This window comes from Carlito syrichta, unplaced genomic scaffold (assembly GCF_000164805.1).
Source record: "Carlito syrichta isolate Samal-C Ts95f unplaced genomic scaffold, Tarsius_syrichta-2.0.1 Scaffold170032, whole genome shotgun sequence".
Lineage (NCBI taxonomy): Eukaryota > Metazoa > Chordata > Mammalia > Primates > Tarsiidae > Carlito > Carlito syrichta.
In genome coordinates, this window is record NW_007114128.1 from 209,650 (window position 1) to 233,157 (window position 23,508).

General features: G+C 43.5%; 1 protein-coding gene across 3 annotated transcripts in view; it reads left to right on the plus strand.

Moving 5' to 3' along the window:
• UBE2H (ubiquitin conjugating enzyme E2 H) overlaps positions 1-23,508 on the plus strand; it is a 96,052-nt gene that overhangs the window by 41,013 nt on the left and 31,531 nt on the right. The window contains exons 2-3 of one of the 3 annotated variants that reach the window (XM_021709274.1): positions 11,255-11,347; positions 12,371-12,445. In XM_021709274.1, coding sequence (XP_021564949.1) covers positions 11,317-11,347; positions 12,371-12,445 — 106 coding nt within the window. In that variant the 5' untranslated portion in view covers positions 11,255-11,316. Of the gene's footprint in view, positions 1-11,254; positions 11,348-12,370; positions 12,450-23,508 lie in introns of those variants that run through there. The other 2 variants (XM_008051357.1, XM_021709275.1) reach the window with 2 other exon arrangements.

Genomic DNA, 23,508 nt, shown 5'->3' on the forward strand with positions numbered 1-23,508 from the left:
TCCTTCCGCCTCAGCCTTCCAAGTAGCTGGAACTACAGGCATGCGCTACCATGCCCGACTGATTTTTTTTTTTTTGGTTTTTTGTAGAGATGAGGTCTCGCTGCCCAGGCGGGTCCCGGGCTCAGGCAATCCACTCACCTCAGCCTCCCAAAAGTGATTTTTCTTAGAGATGAGATCTTGCTATGTTGCCCAGGCTGGTCTCAAATTCCTGGACTCAAACCATCTTCCCACCTTGGCCTCCCAAAGGATCCTAGGCATGAGCCGCCTTGCCTAGCCAACATTTTCTCTTTTTTTCTCTCTTTAATGATATTTATAAACTTAATTTTTTCTCTTTAAAGACATGTGTAAACTTTTTTCCTTTTTAAAGATAGACATTTTCTTAAATAGCCATTAACACTTCAGAAAATAAGTAATTCTTTGGAAAGATGATGCATTTTTACTATGCTGTTGATTTTATCTTTGAATCAAGCTATAATAAGGAAACCAAACTGTGAAAATTAAGCTTTTGAATAACCTTTTAATAACTTTTTATGAGTTATTTAAGAGTAATATATTATTTAGCTAATATACTGCTAATTTATGTATATGCATTTATACATTCCATAAATTTATAATTTTCAGTTACATTATTGGCATAAAATAGCAAAGCAGTGAAGTTTGTTAATTAAGGAGCTATTTATTTTTAAGATTTTTTTTTTTTTTGAGTTGGAGTCTCACTCCATCGTCCAGGCTGGAGTGCAGTGGCATGCTCACTGCCACACTAGTGTCAACCTGCTGGACTCAGGCGATCCTTCTGCCTCAGCCTTCCAAGTAACTGGAACTGCAGGTGTGTGCTACAATGCACAAAATCATTTTTTGATTTATTGTAGAGATTATGAGGTCCCGCCAAGTTGCTCAGGCTGTTCTCGGACTCGTGGGCTCAGGCAGTTCCTTCACTTCAGCCTCCCAAAGTGCTGGGATTACAGGCTTGAGCCACTGCGCCTGACTTTAAGGAGCTATTTATATTTGACAGATAGCCTTCTGATTTCTGAATATCCTGAAGTACTTAACTAGAATTTGAGCTTCTTTGAAAATATAAATCTTGTTTTTTGTTCTATTTCCTTGCTCTCAAGATGGCATCACTGTTTTTTCTTGTTTCTCTACTTTTCTGTGTTCACAACCTTTTCTACAACTGAGTCATCTCTGACTTTGACAATCTAACTTTGTAAATCTTTTTTTTTTTTTGAGTTGGAGTTTCACTCTGTTACCCAGACTGGAGTTGCAGTGGCCGCTCCCGGCCACCGCAGCCTCAACCTGCTGGGCTCCGGCGATCCTTCCGCCTCAGTCTTCCGAGTAGCCAGAATTACAGGCGCACGCTACCACACCCGGCTGATTTTTTGATTTATTGTAGAGATGAGGTCTCGCCTGCCCAGGCGGGTCTCGAACCCGCGGGCTCAGGCAATCCACTCACCTCAGCCAATCCACTCACCTCAGCCTCCCAAAGGCGCGGGATTACAGGCTGAGCCACTGAGCCCAGTTTGTAAATCTTTTAAAAAGTATTTTGTCAAGGGCTGGGGGCGGGGCTTAGATTTCCTCAATATCTCTCTGATAAGCCTCCTTTTTCTCAAACTTATTATTTATAACTTATGAATTAAATTTTTTAATATTATTTGAGAGTCTGGTAGGAGAATAGTGATGATTTTTCGATTTAAAAAATAACATTTGCTTGGCTTTTGCCAGTGTTTACTTTGGTTTCTGACACAGAAACTCTAAATGGAGCATAACACTTGAGGAAAAAAAAATCTCTCTTACAGCCAGTGTGGTTTATGGTCTGCTGGGTGTAATGAACATGCTTGCTGTTTAACTTTACTCTTACCTGTTGACCCCGTTAGGTAAGGAGTCTTTAAGCGTTAGGGTACCAGAGTAAGGTGCCAAATATTTCCTGCTTTACTTGCTTCAGGACAGTAGACTTTATATTTAGATGACCATTTTTAAGTCTTGATACTTCTCTTACTCAGAAGTTGGTTGGCAGCTTCAGCCAGCTAACTTAGTTGCAGACCTTCTAAAAGTTACATATTTTATTCATTAAAGAGTGTTTTTCTTTTTTTTTTTAGTCAGAGTGTCACTCTGTCACCAAGGCTAGAGTGCAGTGGCACGGTCGCAGCCACCGCAGCCTCGGCCTGCTGGGCTCAGGCGATCCTTCCACCTCAGCCTTCCAAGTAGCTGGAACTACAGGCACGTGCCACCACTCTCTTCTAATTTTTTGACTTATTGTAGAGATGCGGTCTCGCCAAGTTGCCCAGGCTGATCTTGAACCCGTGGGCTCAGGCAATCCTCTCACCTTGGCCTCCCAAAGTACTAGGATTATAGGCATGAGCCACTGCGCCTGGCCAGAGTGTGTTTTTCTTGAATATATTTACCCTTGTTTTTTTAAGCACACAGTAATTTCATGAACTTTGTCTATAGATTTTTTTAGCCCACTATAGGTTTGTTTTAAAGGATGATATCCCAGTGACATCTCTCAAACCTAGCTAAAGAAGATTAAGAACAAAGAGAAGCTGGGAAAGGAACCTTTCAGTGCAAGGACTTCAGCATAAACAATACAGGACATGGCCTATAACAGAAAATAAGTGTAGATTGTATTCGTTCCTAAGGGTATCATTGTATTCTGAGTACAGTGTAGCAACTATTATGCATAATGATGATTCAGCTTCAAGAAAGGGCTTTTTTCATGAGCTTCACGTCACTGTTAATAGTATCGCCCACCTGTCTGAGGAGGTTCGGGCTACCCTCAGCTCTAACTGGCAGCTGCAGGCTGTGGCTTTCTGACAGCTTCATTCAGGCATTCATTTTATAAATATTGCTTGAGTGCCTGCTGTACTCCAGACACTCCTCTGGACTCCAGGAAGGCTTCACTGAGCAGAGTGGACACTTCCGGCCCTGATGGAGCTTGCACTACCATGGGAGACAGGTGATGCATGAAATCAAGTAAGCGTAGGGGGCGTTGCAGGATGGGGTAAGTAGTAAGTGGGGTGATCACAGAAGGCCTCACTGCTAGGGATACTTTGGAGCCCGTGTGCTTTGTTTGCATCTAGAAATTAGGAGACTCGCCAGGCTTGCTGGCTCATGCCTGTAATCCCAGCACTTTGGGAGGCAGAAGCGAAAGGATTGCCTGAGTCCAGGAGTTTGAGACCAGTCTGGGCAATGTTGGCAAGACCTCGTTTCTACAGTGAGTCAAAAAACTTGCCGGGCATGGTGGTGCATGCCTGCAGTCCCAGCTACTCGGGAGGCTGAGGGGAAAGGATCAACTTAGCCCAGCAGGTTGAGGCTGAAGTAGCCATGATCATGCATTCCAGCCTGGGCGACAGAGTGAGACTCCAACTAAAAAAAAAAAATAGAAATTAGGAGATTGATTGAGATCAAGTTTTTGGGTTTCTCATGAAAATGAGACATTGTAGCAGTACTAGAGCTTTCTGTTGGCTGCCAAGGTCTGTTCAGCTGAGAAGGCCTATGATGTCTCCATTTAATCTCTCCATTGTTCTTACTGCTCTTGTCTTTGAGGCCTTGAATGTTTCTCTTCTTTTCTGTTGCTTTAACTCTGTTTATTCCCACCTCGGCCAGCCCTGCGTACCATTGCTGGGTTGTCTTCATAAAGCACAGTTACATGCACTGTACATGGAAACACTTTCTTCCTGTTCATCAGATGAAATCAATACTCCAAGGCCCTGCATAAGCTGGTGTCAGCCTACTTCCTAGTATTGCCTGTGATTCACTCATAGATATAAAAATGCATTGGTTCCCAAGTCCCTGGTCCTAGCCTATGCTGTCTTTGCTTTAAATGCCTTCGCCCCCCTCTACTGTGCAAATCACACTGCTTTTAAGGCATCGTGTACAATAAATCCTTGCTTTCCATAGCAAACCATCCCTTTCCCACCTCCAGACTGGAAGAAGTCTCTTCCTCCTCTAAACTGCAGTAGCACTTCATGCACACTCTTTTTGCATGTGCTACCTTTTTTTTTCTCCCAAGTTGGCCAATGGCACCAATGCATTTTCTTCTTCTTTTTTTTTTAGTTGGCGTCTCACTCTGTTGCCCAGACTGGAGTGCAGTGGCACGCTCCCGGCCACCGCAGCCTCAACCTGCTGGGCTCCGGCGATCCTTCCGCCTCAGCCTTCCGAGTAGCTGGAACTACAGGCACGCGCTACCACACCCAGCTAATTTTTTTGATTTATTGTAGAGATGAGGTCTCGCCAAGTTGGCCAGGCGGGTCGTGAACCCACGGGCTCAGGCAATTCACTCACTTCGGCCTCCCAAAGCGAGGGATTACAGACTGAGCCACCCAGCCCAGCCGCATTTTCTTCTTAATGAGCAGATTGCATGTTCCCTTGCTAGACTTGAATTTGTTTCTTGAAGGCAGGCTCTGCGTAAGAGCAGTTTTTGTTTGCCTCATGAAGCCTATGAGGAAGTTATGTAGAATATTTAGTAAACCAACTCTGATCAGAAATGAAGCCTCTGCTAGGCATAGTGGCTCACACCTGTAATCCCAGCACTTTGGGAGATTGAGGCGGGAGGATTGCTTGAGCCCAGGAGGTCGAGGCTGTGATGGGCCATCACTGTGCCACTATACTCCAGCCTGGGCAACAGAGTGAGATTTTGACTCCAAAAAAGAACCTAAAGCCTCTTTGGTCTTCTGTGGATTTAATAGATTGATACTGTGTTCATCATCGCTCACGAAGAGGTTCCTGTCAATTTGTGCAGGAAGCTGAAAGGTAGTTTTGGGGGATATGGGGAACAAACTGCCTGAATTGAGATGATACGGACATGTCTAAGTTGTGCTGGCACTTGCCCTTGACGTTGTCCCATTGCCTCTCAGATTGAGATAAATGGATGAAACATGCCCTGATTGTTAAATATGTATGAATTTCACTGCTGGATGGACTCCCCACTGTCTTTCACCCTTTTCTTTATGCTTGTTTTCTCAGCTTTTATTTCTGTTTCTCCTTTACATAGAAAATCTCCTTTTCCTAACATCTTGAAGGACATTGCCTTTACCCCTTTCTTCTACCCCCCACCCCCGCTTTGTAAAGTAAGCTCTTTATCTCAGCCAGGACCTACTGTTTTTTCCATTACTTGTAGTTTAAGCACAGGCTCCCATGGAGTTACAGTGTTGCCCAGGGCTGCAGGCCGCATGCACAGGAGTACATACCTTCCTCTGAGCACATGCCTTCCTTCCAGCACACACCTTCCTTCAAGTGGTTTGAGTTTTCATAGATGCCCTGATGAAGCCACTTCCATGTGGTTCCGCTGACTGCTGTCTTGGCCAAGGGTGCCTCTCCTTCAGTGCATAGTCTCGTGTTCCTAAATGCTCTGTCACTTGCCATTCTTTTCTTCCTTACACGTTGAGTGCTGTGTCTCAGAGAAACTATGGTTTCATAAACCCTTAAGAGAGCTGCTGTAGCTAAGGTCCTCTAGGCCTTTATGTGGGCACAGAGCTAAACTTCTGGTGATTACTGACTCTTACTAGCTTTTTAGAACTTTTATTGTGGAAAGCATCAAACATAAACAAAAGTAGCAAGGGACTGTCCCCAGGGTCCCCTGCAGGAACTGCCAGCTGGGGCCAGGATCCTTTCCTCTGCCCCCCACTCCTGCAAATCCTGGCTACTGAAAAGCAAATCCTCGCTTAATATTTTAATTTATGTCTTCAGGAGAGTAGGATTTTTTGTACCATATTCCTCCCCAAAACATTATTTTTGTGATAGCTTGCATAGTAATAGGTGAACAAATATCATTTCTTACCATAAACACACAAGGTCAGGAAAATTGCTGAGTTTCTTTAACTTTGTTTTTAACATTTACTGTTTTTTTTTAACTCTTTTTTTCTGGTTTCTCCTGCTTTCCTAGTGTGATGAATCTCAGGAGAGTTGGGAATAGCGCATCTGAAAATACGTAGAGAGAAAGCCGCACAGTGCTTCCACCGTCTGCAAAGAAGCTTGTGCCTCATGCCATCCCTCACTCCCCAGGACACAGCTCAGGAGGGCGCTGCTCTCCTTTTACAAACTTGTTATCAGGTCATTTGGGACACAGTGCTGCCTGAATTCTAGGTCCATGGACTGTTATTGTCAATCTTGTGGCATAGTCATGGCCCTTGGCTCCCCTTCTGGAAAATTTCTGAACTATATAAAAATCACATCTAAAATCCTGAGGGACATATTTTGCCAAGAGTGTCATTTATTTCTTGACAGCCTGGCGTTTGCCTTTAAATATTGGGTTGTGGAATTATAATGCCATTCAGGGAAAAATAAGATGGTGAGTGGCAGGCACTTAACAAGTGATCGGGACTTGGGTCCCTGGGAACGTCCATTATTATTCTGCTCGAAATAGTGATCCTCCTTCATAGTGAAATGCTAAGTAGTTGGAAAGCAGGATTCTGTGAATGTTAGATCAGAAGCGAGTAAAACGTGATAATATGGATTTATTTGACCAATTTTTACCAGAATAGTATCAGAAGGATATTATATTTTTTTAAGCTTTGAGGAAGTAATGAAGAAACCTTCTAGTGAGTTCCCACCAGTCTACCAGCCTGACCAGCACTTCCAGAAATAGATTTGTGTCATTTTAACCTACCTTCTTACTGCCTGTCTTGAGCTTGACTTTGCAAGACAGGAGAAAGAAATTCATGATCTCTGCCATAAATATACATGGTGGCAGCAGTCAAGTAATTTTGTCTTTTTTTGTGGCAAGTCATTCATTCAGTGGTGATGGGACAACTTATTTTTAATGCAGTGTTTTTCTTTTGACTAAACCTAAATTCTTTCTTCTATCTGATTTAGTGTCTGTACCATTCCAAGGCAGCATAAATTTAGCACAGCTTCTCATGTTACCAACTTGGGTGAAGTTTTTAAAGTTTCATTCAGTTTGCCTTTAGGTTTTCATATGAGATTGACCGTGCGGACTCTTTAATTACGGTATGATATATAATTAAAGATAGACGCATTGTATCTGGCATGTGGGTTGTACTGGGAATCATGGGAAAGAGGAGGTTTGGAGAATCTTCTTTGTAAGGGAGATGTAAGCATGGACTAAATCACAAAGAATCCATGAAATGGAAGAAGCTCAGTTTCATTGCATCCAGGTAAAGGATTTAAAAAGTACCTTCAGTTTTCTAAAAGTGACACCCATAAGGATAACTCATCATTTTAAATGATTAACTAAGAGTTATTGGGCTGAGTGCTGTGCCCACACCTGTAATCCCAGCACTTGGGGAGGCTGAGGTAGGAGGATCACTTGAGGCTAAGAGTAGGAGACCAGCCTGGGGAACATAGTGAGGCACCTTTCTACAGAAAATATTTTAAAAATCACCTGGGTATGGTGGTATGTAACTATAATCACAACTACTCAGGAGACTAAGGCAGGAGGATCACTTGAGCTCAGGAATTTGAGGCTGCAGTGAGCTATGATCGTTTCATTGCACTCTAGCCTGAGCTACTGAGTGAGACCTTGTCTCTTCAAAAAAAAAAAAGTAATTGCTATAGATCACTTTCATTTATAGCAAATTGGCTCTGACTGATGGAGATTGCTGCTTCTATGGAATGTTTTTTTTTTTTTTTTTGAGTTGATGACTCACTCTGTTTCCCAGACTGGAGTACAGTGGCTTGATCATGGCTCACCATAGCCTTGACCTCCTGGACTCTGTTGATCCCCCCACCTCTGCCTTCTCAGTAGCTGGGACTACAGGTGCATCCCACTACGCCCAGCTAATTTTTTTTTTTTTTTTTGTATTTTTTGTAGAGATGAGGTCTTTCTATGTTGACTAGGATGGTCTTGAACTTCTGGGCTCAAGCGATTTCTCCCTCTGTGGCCTCCCAAAGCACTGGGATTATAGGTGTGAGCCACTTTGCGGATTTTTATGTTGTAAAATTAGTTTAAGACTTCTTTTGTTGTTAAACACGTTTAATCCTCTATGCTGTTCCATTCTTTCATGATCTTGCAAGTTTGTTTAGTTTTGCACAAGAGCTGGAATATCTGTATCTGCATTACTAAATTCAGTTGACTTCTGGGGACCCCAAGTTGTGTAGAGACATCCATTGGTCTAGCTCTGGTTGGAGAGGGCAGAAGCAGATGCAAGCAGTAGCCTGTTGTACCTGTGATCCACGCAACCAGCTTCCTGTTGATAAATATTGAGATGGTTTCCATTTTTAAACCTCAGATATTCCAGTGAACATGTCTGCACATGTATCAGAAACACTTGTTATTTTTAATAAACTTTTTGTTAAAGAATAACATATATGCAAAAAGTGTACAAAGCATGTTTGTAGCTCAGTGATAAAATCTGTGAAACTCATGCATTACGGTGTATCAGTTCATTCTTTTTTCTTCTTAATTGGTGTGTAATTTTCTGTTGGATGACTGTACCACAGCTTACCTTCTTTACTGATGGACATTTGTGCTGTCTCTGATTTTTCAATATCACAGGTGGTGCTGTGAGCATCCTTAAGTACGTGGAGCTGTGCTCACAGGCACCGGGTGTGCATATGTGCAGGCTTCGTGCTGCCAACAGACTTCCCAAGTGGTAAAACCAAATCACACTCCCACCCGCAGTGTCTGGCTATTTTTAAAAAATAGCTTCATGGAAGTGAAACTTGAATAAAAGAGTAAATTCCTTTTCCATTTTGGAATATAGTGCTAGATTTGTCCTCAGAGTACTAATTCACACTCCACTGAACACTAGGTTTTAACCAACTCTTACATCGTTTTCAGCTTATAGTGAAAAAAATCTCAGTTTTAAACTTCTTTAATGAGTTGGACTTTTTATACCTTAATTTTGTCAACTTCAGTTTTCTTTTCCTGACTTGGATGTTCTGGCTTTTTCTTTGTTGAATTGTTTGTTTTTTTCTCCTTGCTCTGTAATAACTCCTTATTTTAAACATCCACGTTGTTTTCTTCCTAGTTCAGTCTTTATTTTTACAGCATAGAAGTTTTAAATGTGTGTTTGTGCTTTACAGCTGCTTGTCTTTTCCTTTGTGGTTTCTGGCCGTGGTGTCTTTTTTTTTTTTTAAGTCGGAGTCTTACTGTTGCCCAAGTTGGAGTACAGTGGCATACTCATGGCTACCACAGCCTCTACCTGCCGGGCTCAGGCAATCCTTCTACCTCAGCCTTCCAAGTAGCTGGAACTACATGTGTGCCACCACGCCTGGCTAATTTTTTTTATTTGTTGTAGAGACGAGATCTCACCAAGTTGTCCAGGCTGGTCTCAAAGCTTGGGCTTCAGGCAGTCCTCTCACCTCAGCCTCCCAAAGTTTTGGGATGACAGGCGTGAGCTGTCACACCCAACTGGTGTCATTCTTATGAGAGCCTTTCCTACCCCCCAAGATTTAAAAAAATTTTTTCTTTGTAGTCTTTATTGTTTGTCTTTAATTTTGTTCATTGTCATCGGGTTTGACCTTTTTTTTCTGCCACAAAGGTGCATTTTTTAAAGTTTTAAAACCTTTTAGCTGTGTTGTACTTGTATTTATAACGTTAATTAACATTAACTTCGGAGCATTTTGTGTATGTCAGACGGTGGCTGGTGAGTCAGGAAGACTCTAGCACACCGGAAGAGGCATGCCTGTGTTGTCTGACCAGGCTGAGAAAGGAAGTCAGTGTCCTACTTGGATACTGTTTGAGTCCTTTTAGTTGCTTGTTCCTAAAGTAGTTCTTTTTCATTTAGAAAAGAATGAGATCCAATTAGCCTATGCTGAATTTTCTTATTTAAATATCTCTTGGGGACTTTACTCAAGGCTCTTGAGCAAGGACTTTGCCAGAAACACAACTGGCTTCTCGCAGCCCATTCTGTGCCTGCAGTACCCAGGTGCGGAGTACCAGATACATAACACTAGACATCTGAACAACCGTGTAGTCTGTATTTAAAGAGGCCATTGAAAAAGTTCTTGTGTTTCTCTTTTGTATAATAGTCCATGGAGTTAAAATATAATTTTCACTGTAGATTGAGAAAGATGAAACCAGCCCATCCTGTTTTTTTAAAAAATGTTACAGTGAATTTGAGAGCTTTCTTTACCACCTAAGATTCCTACCAATATAGTCATTATTAGGTTAGACCACAAAGCAGAGACATAGAACAGATTTTAGACCAGTAGCCCTCTCTTCTAATATATGTTAATCTGGTTTCTGTAAATGAATGTTAACTCCTTAAAGGAGCTAGGGTCTCAGGGGCAGGTGAGTTATTGAAGAAGAGAACACAGTGGTGTTCCCCTGTTTGACCAGAGCTCACTGGAATCTGGAGGCAAGTCTAAAGAAGATGGAATTTGAGAGGGAGAGAAAGAGCAGGTGAAAACAAATACCATAGATGAGGTTTTTAATTTTTGCTTTGCTCTTTTTGCATTTGGCATTCTACTTGTAGCAAGATCATATCATTAACTATGTTGATTATTCCATAAGCCAAGGAGAACATTGTGGGGACTTCCCTTAGTAAAGCTATGATTTTAGTGGCACTATGTTTCCAGTTTAGGAGAATTTGTACTTTGCTGAGTATTTGAATTTGACTAAAGGAAATACTGGATTTATGTTAAAGGTTCATTAGGAGTAGATTGAGGAGGAGAGGTACAGAGGAGAGAGAAACTAAAATTAAGTGCCTACATTTCTTTTACACAGGTAGAATGCAGTCTTTTTTTTTTTTTTTTTTTTTTGAGTCTGAGTCTCACTCTGTCGCCCCGACTAGAGTGCAGTGACCACTCCCGGCCACCAGCAGCCTCGACCTGCTGGGCTCCGGCGATCCTTCCACCTCAGCCTTCCAAGTAGCTGGAACTACAGGCACGTGCTACCACACCCTGCTAATTTTTTGATTTATTGTAGAGGTGAGGTCTCACCAAGTTGCCCAGGCAAGTCTCGAACCCGCGGGCTCAGGCAATCCACTCACCTCAGCCTCCCAAGGCACGGGATTACAGGCTGAGCCACCGAGCCTGGCTAGAATGCAGTCTTACATGTGTAACCCGTGTTATCCTCACAGAAATCCTGTGAAGTGAATTGACATGATTGTGTCTAGGCTCACAAACCCAGTAGGTGATGGTCCTGGGATTTGCACACCAGTGTCTCTGAATCCAAAACTCATGCATAATCTTTTCACAAGAGAAACATTGCCTCCCAAACTACCAGAATCATGTGTATTTTATCAGTATCATACCAAAGTTTGGTAACACTTCCAATGGCACATCTTGGGGATGTTATCAGTAGTTCTTCCAGGTCCCACGAAGCATGTGTAATTTCCTTTACCGTCCACCTTAGCATTGAAAGCAAGCATGAAGTTACCATCCTGGGAGGACTTAATGAATTTGTAGTCAAGTTTTATGGACCACAAGGAAGTAAGTACATGTGTTGGTATGTGTTCTTCTGTTCTAGTCTTTTCCTCTGTTTCTTACTAGACAGTGAGAGTGTCAAAGACAGATGGTGAATGCATCGTTTTTGAAAAGCAAGTTTAATTGGACTTGAGAACCAGAGAGGAAGTCTCTCTCTTACCATAATTACTTTACATACAGTTGTCCCTTGGGTCTGCGGAGAACTGGGTCCAGGCCCCTCCCATACCAAAAGCCAGGGACGCTCAAGTCCCTGATCTAAACTGGTGTAGCATTTGCACATCACCCACACACATCCTCCTGTATGCTGTAAGTCACTCCAGGTTGCTTATAATACCTCAGACAGTGGAAATGCTATGTAAACATTTGTGGATTTTTAAATTGTTGGATTACTATTTTTTATTGTTTGCATTTTTTCCCCTGAATATGTTCAATTTGTCCTTGGCTGGATCCAAGGATATGGAACCTGTGGATACAGAAGGCCAACTAGAATTTTCTCTCTCTTTCTACGTGGTAGTATTAGACATGAGCTGCAAATTCTGGGTTTTGTTATGAATGACCATGTGGATGGTTTCTGGGAAATGTTTTTTGTTGTTTTGGGGAGGGATGTGGACTGATTGAGTTAGGAGGGAAAGGAGCCTGGCTGTTACTTAGGAAATAACTGAATAGTGTTCAGTACCTTAAAGAATCAAGTAAATTGCGGGAGACAGCAGATCTTTGTTTAGTGCTGACTTTGGATCTTAATCTGAACGCACTGGTTAAATAGGGTTTCAGATGCTATTTTTTTTTTTTTTTAAACATTTCATCAGCATTTTAATATGGTTTCAATAGCCCTATTAGGTAATATTATTATTTTTTTTTTTTTTTCATTAATCAGTATTTTTTATTATGGTTTTGTGGGGTACAGTTAAGGGTTAGGTGTACAATGACGTTTCATTCAGGCACCCTCAGATGCTATTAGGGTTTAATGTTTAATTTATACTCAGCTTTATTTTCTAATTTGGGGACAATGCGGCTTTAATGGTTAATATGTTTACTTTTATTTCAGCACCATATGAAGGCGGAGTATGGAAAGTGAGAGTGGATCTTCCTGATAAATACCCTTTCAAGTCTCCATCTATAGGTATGTGACTACTCTGTTTCTCTCCTTAGAGAGTTTTGAAGTCCCAGGGAAGAAAATTCCAACATTTTGTGGGAGATAAATAAGGAATGGCTACTTGATTGACTTTTTCCTGTTTTGGCTTTGGCTAGTTTAATCAGTGACTTTGGGGGAATTTCCATGGTGTGATAGACATTTAAATATGCCCCTTGCATTTTCATAATGACCATCACTGGAGATTTTTCTCTTTCAGTGTCAGATTACACCAACTATAAGGCCCACTGTCCGTTAGGCTGTTAGCAGGATATCTTAAATCTCACCTTGAACACCAGATTGCTAAAATGAATGTTATATAGAATCTGTTCTAATTCTGACATTTAAATATCCTCCCTAGATTCTACTGTGCTTCTCTTTACTCTGCCTCTGGGCACCTCACAATTAAGTGGTCCTTTCTATTCCCTTCCCCCCCCCCCAGTCTTTGTAGTCCTCTGAACAGCAAAAGAAAGAACAGAAAACTCAGAGGCGTTGTTTAAAGTGTGCTTTTTCCTCACCTTCATCATCTTTCTGCCTTAACTGGTAACAGCACTCAGTGACAACTTTGGGTATTAAAGGTTGACACCTTTAAATATGTTGAGGTTATAAAATGGTGTGTTTTAGTTTACTTAAACCAACGTTTTTTCACTTCAATCTGTACATGACTTATGAGCATTTCCAGACGATCAGACTGAGCCTCATGTTCAGAATTGCCCGAGTTCAATAATCTTGCTACTGCTGTGGTCTGTCTTCAAAACCGATGCCAGATCTTCTAGAACTTAGACCACTCCCTGGCACACCCCACTCCCAGCAAAAACTGGTTTCTAGAAGAGGTGGACCAAAACATTCTGAGCTCTATGCTTTGATACTAGGCCCCCATTTCTATACTGTGAGTCCCTGCATGCAGACCTTCAAGTTAAGAACCTTAACAGTGCACGCCTACATTTTTTATGTATTCTTTCTCTCCACCAGGTGTCAATATAGCCTGTTCTATATAGCCCTTTGTGTTAGTTGGTACCCAGGCTAACTTGGTTGGATTTAAAACAAATCAGATTTGCACACACACTCTCAAAATGGAACTCGTTCTTTTGTTGGTGACTTCCTGTATAGGGCAAATTGTGCAGAGAAGTAAAGATGGTCACAGACAAAGTCCCAGTCGGAAGCAGCGGCCTCTCCCCAACGCACCATAGACATGCTACAGGGCAGCTGCAGTTCCCTCTTAGCTGGGGAGCTCTGAGTGCTCAGTTGAAGACTAGCCTGGCAGTTCCTTTGAGGTCCTTCAGCGAGTTTTCTAAACTCCATCACAGAGAGGGTATTTTGCAGATAACTGAGTCAGAAGTTTTATCCTTTTTCCAGGGGTCTCGAGTTTTAGTGCTGTGGGCAGTGACGTGGCACTGAACTGAGCAGCGTCGAGTCTGAGCCGAGCCCCGGGCATGTTGACGTGACATCTGTGCAACTGGGCAGCTGCCCTTGCCTGACTCCGTGTCGTGGCAGCAGAACATCAGGGGGGTAGCCTCCCCCATCAGAGAGGGCCTTCCTGTCATGTGGTTCACATCCCTGGTGCTCATCTCTACACCTTAGGGTGTTCACCTCTCTTCAGCCAGTCATGCTTTCATGGAGTGGAATGGTAGGATCTTAAAGCCTTTGCAGAAGGCCACACCATATCAGTTAATTCCAATATACTTCATAAACGTCTGTTTGCCTGAAGGCTTAAAATCGGCGTGCAAAACCTCGTTTTGTTACCCCACAATCTTAGAAAGGAAGCAACAGAGCTTGTTGAAACAAACAGTGAAGTGGCCGGGTGCGGTGGCTCATGCCTGTAGTCCCAGAACTTTGGGAGAGGATGGCCTGAGCCCAGGGCTTGAGACCAGCCTGGGCAACATGGCAAGACCTCACCTCTACATTAAAAAGGAAAAAAAATTAGCCAAGTGTGGAGGCACGCACCTGTAGTTCCAGCTATTTGGAAGGCTGAGGCAGAAGGATTGCTTGAGACCAGGAGGTCAAGACTGCTGTGAGCCATGATTGTGCCACTGTACTCTAGCCTGGGCAACAGAGTAAGACTGATTCAAAAAAAGAAAAAAGAAATGTAGTTACATATCCTGTAGAAATGCAGTTATTTTTCAAACCTTGTCTTAAAATTTTTTTTCCAGGCAATATGGGCATTTCATCATAATTTTCTAAATAATAATAGCTAAACCTTAAATGTTGCTTAGTTTTTACTAATGACACAACAAGGCCTATGTACTTTCTTACATTAATGATGCAGTATTAAATTTGTTAGGACAAATGACAAGGCTAATTTAACTTCTTCATAATTTTTTCTCTGCCTTTGTATGTACTTTCAGAACTTGGCAGTGCCAACAAATGTGTATCATCTTCTCTTAGGGAAGTAGGTTTAGTTGAAATATTTGTACAAGCTGTCCTTGTTTCCGCCAAAGGAAGATTGCATAAGAGAGTTTTAGTCAGTTGCACGGGGTGACCCATTTTTCAGGTCACCAACAGTGTGATTACTGTTGAGATGTGCTTTAAGCATTTTGAGAGGTCGTGGCTCACTTCAAAAAGGCAGGGTTTGCTTTTTTGAATTGTATAGACAATGGTAAAATTATACAGAAGGATGAGGAGACAAAAGAAACACAACCTCAACTTCCCTTGAAGACTTTATCCTTGTGGTGTCTGGGTAGGTTCTGTTCTTTCAGAGACAGTTGCTGAGCCTTTAAATATTTAGCTGTGTACATTTAGAATAAGCATCTTTAATGCTTAGGTCTTAGAATTTTAAAATATATATGTCTGTGTACTTTGCCCAGTAAATGGTCCATATTTATTGGAGAAATAGGAAAGTTCAGGTGAGCACAAATAAAGAAAAGTTAACATGCTCATAAGGGATTCCCTTAATGGGTATTTAAACTATTTCTCTATGCATCTGGGTATAGTGGCTCACACCTTTAATCCCAGCACTTTGGGAGGCTGAGGCAGGAGGATTGCTTGAGCCCAAGAGTTTGAGACTAGCCTGGATAGCAAAGCGTGACCTCACCTCTACAAAAAAATTAAAAATTAGCAGGGCATGGTGGCACTTGCCTGTAGTCCAAGCTATTGGGAGGCTGAAGTGGAAGGATTACCTAAGCCCAGGAGGTTGAGGCAGCGGTGAGCCATGATTGTACCACTGCACTCCAATCCGGGTGACAGAGTGAGACCTTGACTCAAAAATAAATAAACTATTTCTTTATGCATATTTAAAGACATATTTGGTATAACTTGACACACTCACACCTTTGGGACCCTCTCCAAATACAGTTTTTAGAGAGTTTTCAGTAGCTGCATGATTGCATGAGATGTCTTTTACAAAACAATCTACATCTATTAGTGAGTGGGTATTTTTTTCTAAATGGTAATATAGCTACCCTGACCTCTTTGGAAAGAAAAGGACTCTAAGTGGACTCATCAGGAGGGTGTGAGTTCACTCTTCCAAGGCCATTGTTGCTTTAAACCTTGAGCTCATCCTTTGGAATTCCATATTCCTTCAAATATCATAAGCGATGGCACACCTTGATGCTTTGAAGCGGGGTATGAAATTTTGAGATGGCTAAAGGTCATTTAAGCCCAGAGAATAATGAGATGAATGGAAAAAGCAAGTAATATCAATTAGAGGATAAAACTGGTCCTCTGGGCACTCTGAAAGAGTAATTATAAAACTCCTTTAATCAACCGCAACATCCTTGAAATATTTGCATAGTTTTCCAGAGAGACTGCTTTGAAATGAATCGTATTTGAACCTTTAAGTTTTGATTTATTTGAAAGGTCAGACTGACTTTTATCTTTTGTATTCAGAAACGTTGGTTCCTCGAGAGCCCACAATTCTGCGGGTGTTGCTGGGTGTGATGAGGAATGTGTGGTTGTTAGGGATCAGGTATGCTGACCGTGGTCTCTCTGAGCCTGGCACTCATCTGCCCTGCTTTCTTCTTTTCTAGGCTATGAGATGCTGGAATGAATGGAGTTCTGCATGTGTGTTACTGACCAGTGCATTAAGCTCAGGGCATGGACACCAGGAGGGCTGTGGGTGGGCTTTGGTAGGAAAGAAGGGTGAGCAGAAATAAAACACTGTCTGCCCCTTCGAAGCCTGGTCCCTTTTTTTAAGGGGAGGTGTGAGTCGGTGCCTCCATTTAGAAGAGAGATTGTAAGGAAGAAAATGTTGTGTTCTGTTTGTTGAAAATCCAGTCTTCATGGAGCACTGGAGATACAGAGGTGTGCGTAAGGACTGTGAAATACTCATTCCAGACCCTGGGTCCTCCCAGTTTGTGGAGATTTTGTTTCATGCAGAGAAGTTGGTACAGAGACTGCCTCAGCTACACTTCTTCAGGTTCATGGATTTCAGCCCTGACATGTGTGCTCAGCTAGTAAGAGAAAGCTTTTACCAGGTGAAAAGAACACAGACTGTGCTGTTACTTGGAGGTGAAATAAAGATGAAAGTTCTCATAAAAAAAGAGGGTTATATAGAGCAATTTTCATAAAAATAAAAAGTACTCTGTAAACAGAGGTTAAAAAATGGTTTTATGTCTAGCCCAAAGTAATGCAGATTAGAACAATAATACAGTATATGATTTATCAGATTGGCAGATTAAACAGTGTTGGTAAAGGTATTATGATATACTCAGTCTGTCAGTATATATTGATTGATAAAGATTTTATATCCTTTGACTAATTTTACTTAAGTTAATAATTGCCTAGAGAAATATTCAGAAACGTACACTCAGACTAATATAGAAGAATATGTAAATTTCAGTGTTATTTATAATACTTAAAAGTCATGGCCAGGTGTAGTGTCTCACATCTGTAATCCCAGCACTTTGGAAGGCCAAGGCAAAAGGCTCACTTGAGGCCAGGAGTTTGATACCAGCCTGGGTAACATAGCAAGACCTTGTCTCTACCAAAAAAAAAATTGGTTGTGGCAGTGTGTGCCTATAGCCCTGGCTAGGCAGGAGGATTGCTTGAGCCCAGGAAGTTGAGGCTGCAGTGAGCTATGGTTGTGCTGTGACATTCTAGCCTGGGAGACAGAGCAGGAGACCTGTCTCCAAAAAAAAAAAAGCAACCTAAATGACCCTGTTGATGATAAAGTAATTACATTACAGTACATCTTAGTGGATAAAATTTTTTATAACTATGACTCATGTTATAGCACCATCTTTGGAAGTAACACACAGGAAGATGTATACCTCTTAATATTTTTTTCCTTGCGAATTTCATACACAAATGCCAGAATATTGACAATAGTTATCCATGACTGTCCAATTTAAGGGGTTTGAAACATACTTTTCTGTAACTTCCAAATAGTGCGCCATGCTTTCTTTCTTTTTTTTTTTTTCTGAGTTGGAGTCTCACTCTGTCACCCAGAATGGAGTGCAGTGACCGCTCCCGGCCACCGCAGCCTCGACCTGCTGGGCTCTGGCGATCCTTCCACCTCAGCCTTCCAAGTAGCTGGAACTACAGGTGCGCGCTACCACGCCCGGCTAATTTTTTTTTATTTGTTGTAGAGATGATATCTTGTTTTGTTTTGTTTTGTTTTTTGAGTTGGAGTCTCACTCTATCGCCCAGAGTGGAGTGCAGTGGCCGCTCCCGGCCACCGCAGCCTCGACCTGCTGGGCTCCGGCGATCCTTCCGCCTCAGCCTTCCGAGTAGCTAGAACTACAGGCACGCGCTACCACGCCCGGCTAATATTTTTGATTTATTGTAGAGATGAGGTCTTGCCAAGTTGCCCAGGCGGGTCTTGAATCCGCAGGCTCAGGCAGTCCACTCACCTCAGCTTCCCAAAGGCACGGGATTACAGGCTGAGCCACCGAACCCGGCTAAAAGTAAATATTTTTAAGGATACTGCAAATGCATGTCTATTGCTTGTCCTGTCTGTGTCTCCACTTTTCTTGTCTTTCGTTCTAGAAAGCCATCATGCTATCCTTGGCCAGCAGTCCCACCTGGCAGCTTGCTGAAGACCTGCCTGGCCCACCTGCTCCCACCCGTCTCCTTTCCCTTTAGGTGACCTACGTGTGCATGTCAATGTGTGCCCTGCCAGCCTGCCTCTGGCTTCTGCCTGTGGGTGACTCCCTCCATCCGATCACCACACCTCACTTTTCCTCCACTCTCTCCTTCTCTGGGCAACTACCTCAAGCAGTTCTCACTTCCTTTTATTTTCTGTCTGACTTCTTCCCTGCGCCGCCCCCCCCCACTTTTCTTTTCATATGATCAAAGAAGATCCCTTTTCAGAGATGATGATGATAGGCTAAGCCTAAGCCAAGGAGAAAGACATTCCTCAGTCTGCTAATGTAATCTTTGACTCAGGGCTTCTAGTGCCGCAGGTCTTCAGAGAACCATGTTCCCTCCAGATCTCAGATCACCCCCCAGATCCTGCCTGGTTTACTTAAACACTAGCATTCAGTATAGAATTAAATGTTTTTATCTTTGATTCAAATGATTAGCAGCTAGTATATTAATAGAATTGTGTTCTACTGATTTCAAGTGCAGTAGAACTGTAGAATATTTTAGAATCTTCTGTAAGAAACCTTAAGACCAGCCTGGGAGGCCTGTCACCACTTATACTTAAAAAAAGATAACCATGTGGTAAGACCCAGCTGCAGGGTTGGACACTAGCTCTGGAAACGCTACCAACCTGCACGTGCTCACAACTAGGCATGCCACCCACCCCACTGGGGTAGGCTGTGTGCACTGTGCCTGGGCTGCAATTCCATGATTCCAAAGCTGAGTGTGTGAAACAAATGGTGGGTGGTTGAGAACAGGGTTCTGGAAGGACTGCCGAATGCTTTGCAGCCAGCAGGCCCACGGACAGTGAGTTTTCATGTCCGTGGCACGTAGCAAGTGTGAGTCAAGCACGTTTGAGCGCATGGAGACAGGTAAAGAAGGCACACAGGGCAGTAGTTCCAACACAGCTGCACTGGGCTAGCAGCCTTCAGAAACTAGTACAACTGTCATCTCAACATGACAGTTGAGGTTGTCCTGTTCCACTAGACCAGATAATGTGTCACAGTGTCTTTATTTTATTTTTATTTTTTAAATCTTTTTTTATTTTTGAGACAGGGTCTCTCTCTGTCATTCAGGCTAGAGTCCAGTGGCACAGTCCTGGTTTATTGTAGCCTCAAGCTCCTGGGCTCAAGTGATCCTCCCACCTTGGCCTCCCATAGTTCTAGGATTATAGGCATAAGCCACCACACTTGGCCTCAGAGTCCCTTTTAAATCTCCCAATCTGCCATAGGTGCTTACCGAAAGATGCTCTGATAATCAGTGTGCCATAGTTTTTTTTACTTGTGCCTGTGATTAAAGGAGATGCTTTAATGTTTTTCAGTGTCAGGATAGTAGGCTCTTCTGGCATTATAATTGTGTTATTTTCCTATGGCCAGAAGTCACCTCACGCTATGAGTAGAGCGTTACAATATGAATGACTAAACTAACTATAGAATTTAGAATACTTGCAGTTTTATTTTGTGTCTGCTTGCTTGGAAACATTCTACAGTGACCCTCAGGAAGCAGTGTGAGTAACTTGAGTGAGCAGTTTTTAGTCAGGGGTAGACCAGTATTTACAGGGGAGAGGAGCATGTCGTTGATGAGAGTTTCCGGTGAGTCATTTAATAGAGGTCTGCTTGGACCACTGCATTTTCACAAATAAAATGAGTTCATGGGCTGAGGAAGCAAAACTCCGTTGTAGTCCTCTGTGTGCTTCTCTGCTTTCGTGGCCTTGGATGTGAACTGAACTCCTGTCTCAGTTACGTATGTCACTGCTTCTCTGTAGTGACCTGTAGGTTTTGAATCCCAGTAGAGAGAAACAAGGTTCTAGTAGGGAGGATTTGTAAAAACAAAATTAAAAAACTGAGATAATGCCATGAGAATATAAGCCATTGTTAAAAACTCTCTTTTTACTGATGTTCTGAAAGTGACATTTCTCAGGGTACATTTTGTAAAAATTACATCCAGAAGCTGAGGCTTCAGATGTGTCCCACATCATTTCTTCTGATCAATTCGACAAAGTTTTGACTTACTGTGTGCCGGGCATCACCCTGGGTGCTAGGGACACAAAAGTGAGCAAATTGCTTTCTTGACACTTAGCATTCTTTTGTGGGAAGAAGATAAAGCAACTTGTAGAATGTCGGATCGCTTTTGCATGGGGACATGAGATGTTCAGGAGGGGCTTCTCAGACAGAGAATGGTTAAGTTGAGACTTAAAGAATAAGAAAAGAAACCAGCTCAATTCCTCCGAGATCAGGGGTGAGAGCAGCCCAAGCAGAGAAAGGTCAAGTACAAAAGCCCCAGGCTGGTGAAGCTATGTACAAAAATAAGGCATGTAATGGGGCCCGGTGCAGGCAGGGTCAGAGTCGTGAGGGCTGCGTGGGTCTGGCTAGAGGCATGACTTTCATTCTAGATGTCACAGAAAGCTCAGTGAGGGGTTTTCATCGGGTAGCCGAAGGTCTGGTTCTGTGTTTTTAATGATCCCTCTACTGCTGTGGTGCAGAAGAGGGTGACGGTAGAAGCGAAGTTCTAAAAGCTTTTGCAACAAGACCCTGGTGGTTTGGGCCAGGGTACTGAGGTCAAGGAAGGTGGTCCAGACATGCATTGCTGGGAAGAGACTTGACTCCATTAAGGACCAAATGGGAGTGGGGCCTAGAGAGCAATAGCTGGAAGGTTTTGTTTTATTTTGTTATTTTTGAGTTGGGGTCTCTGTCACTCAGGCTGGAGTGCAGTGATCCAATCACGACTCACTGTGGCCTTCACCTACTGGGCTCAAGTGATCCTTCTGCCTCAGCCTCCCCAAGTAGTCAGCACTATAGGCATGTGCTACCATGCCTAGCTAATTTTTTTATTTTTTTGTAGAGATGAGGTCTCACCATGTTGCTTAGGCTGTTTTCAAACTCCTGGCCTCAAGAAATCCTCTGAGCTCAGCCTCCCAAAGTGCTGGGATTACAGGCATGAGCTACCGTAAATATATTTTTTGATGCAAGGTGGCGAGGAATGTTTAAATGCTCGTCGTAGTCCTGGTGCCGTGGCTCATGCTTGTAATCCTAGCACTTTGGGAGGCCAAGGGGAGAGAATTGCCTGAGCCCATGGATTTGAGACCAGTCTGGGCACCTTGGTGAGACCTCGTCTCTATAGTTAATCAAAAAATTAGCCAGGCATGGTGGCGCACGCCTGCAGTTCCAGCTACTTGGAAGGCTGAGGCAGAAGGATCACTTGAGCCCAGCAGGTCGAGGCTGTAGTGGTCGTGAACGTGCCACTGCACTCCAGCCTGGGTGACAGAGTGAGGCTCTGACTCAAAATAAATAGATAAATAAATGCCCACTGTAGGGCGTTGTCTAGGAAAGAGGGAAAGCTTAGTGCTGGGGCTCAGGAGGAAGATGGCACTACTGTTGGGAAGGCCAGATGGGAACACCGAGGCCTGGCATTTGAGAGGAGCATGAATGTTTGAGCAAGCTGTGGAGGCAAGAGACAGGAGTGTGTACGCAGGGAGGGTCTTAGAAACGGCCGTGGAAAATGAGAGACCCTCCCCCAAGTGGCCCCCATCTTTAGGATTGTGGGCAAGGCTGTTCTATGTCAGGAGGAATAAGAGAAGGGAGCAGGCAGAGGACTTTAGGGCTGCAGGCTGGAGAGTGGGAGCCAGCAACCGGGAAAGGGGAGGGAAGGTGCAGAGTCCCGAAGACTGCAGAACTGTCTGGACATGCCGGGACACACCTGCTGGCTTGTGGGTCCTCTCCCTAGCTGCCCAGTAGCTGTGAGCTCTATGGAGTGCCCTGGTCAGTCTCACCCCCCACCCACCTACCCCACCCCAGTGCTCAAGGCCTGACTCATTCTGTCCTATAGAATATTTGCTGAGTGAATGAATGCCTGCTTCATGGCCAGTGTGAACAACTGGCTTCTTCCCGCTGTGGGCCTGCTGATGGGCCTTCGGGGTGGGGCAGAGGGGTGCAGCGGATTGCTGGGGAGGGGTGTTGGGGTGGCCCTCAAATCCTAAGCCAAGTAGGGGGAGGACTGGCAAGTGGGGTTCGATTAGCGGGTTCAAGTTCATGGGTGGTTCATGGGGTATGAAGCTTTTAACAAGGCTGGGAACTGGCTGTAGGGGGACGTCTGGCTTTGCAGTTGTGGCAGTGAGAATGGCAAGGTTCAGGGTGTCCTGGGGAGCATTAGGTGCTTGGGCCAGAAGAAGGGCCATCGAGGAGAAGCTTCAGGAGGGCAGGGTGGCAGGGGTCTGCACGGGGCAGTGACAGGAAGAGAGTGGAGAGAGTCGCAGCCAGGGGCTGATGTGAGGGAAAGGCCACATGGGTGTGAAAGCCTGCCTGGAGCAGGTCTGCATTCATTCAACTCCAACTTGCTATTAGCCGGAGTAAAGATAGCATGCCAGCCTTCCCGCCCTCCCCCTGCCGCCGCCTCCACAGGCAACCGTGCCTTTACATATGCTCTCTACTGTCAGGCTTTGTCCGTTTTTCTCAGAGTTGACTTATGCCAGCTTTAATTCCACCTCTGACAGCTTGTTGTATAATCTTTCCATTTGCTGTAAAAACTCCAGTGAACCTCCTGCCTAGGTCAGACCCTAGAGGTGGGTGACCACTGGCTTGTGTGCTGGTATTCTGACATCTTTTTGGCATTAAACCGATGTATTTCCCTTTAGGATTTGGTATCATAATGAAAACATGTATTCTTGGCTTCTTTTTTTCTTTAGATGAATTGACATTCTTTTGAAAAACAATAAGAGGAATGTTTTAGTTCCCTTTGAAAAACTCGTTCACACAGTTTGAGACTCGCTCATATTCCTGTGTTGTTGAAGCTGTTGTTAGAAGGAAGCTTAGAGATTATGTCATCCGGCTGCCTGCTTGTAAGGATAAAAGAAAGTGAGGCTGAGCGCGCTAACTGGCTGCAGAGTCTGGCTTCTGGCTTGCAGTTTAGTGCTGCTGTTTTGTTTTGTTTGAACTCAATCAAGTGCAGTCGGAGTGGTCTTTTTTAATAATAAATATTGCTGGGCTCGGTGGCTCAGCCTGTAATCCTGCGCCTTTAGGAGGCTGAGGTGAGTGGAT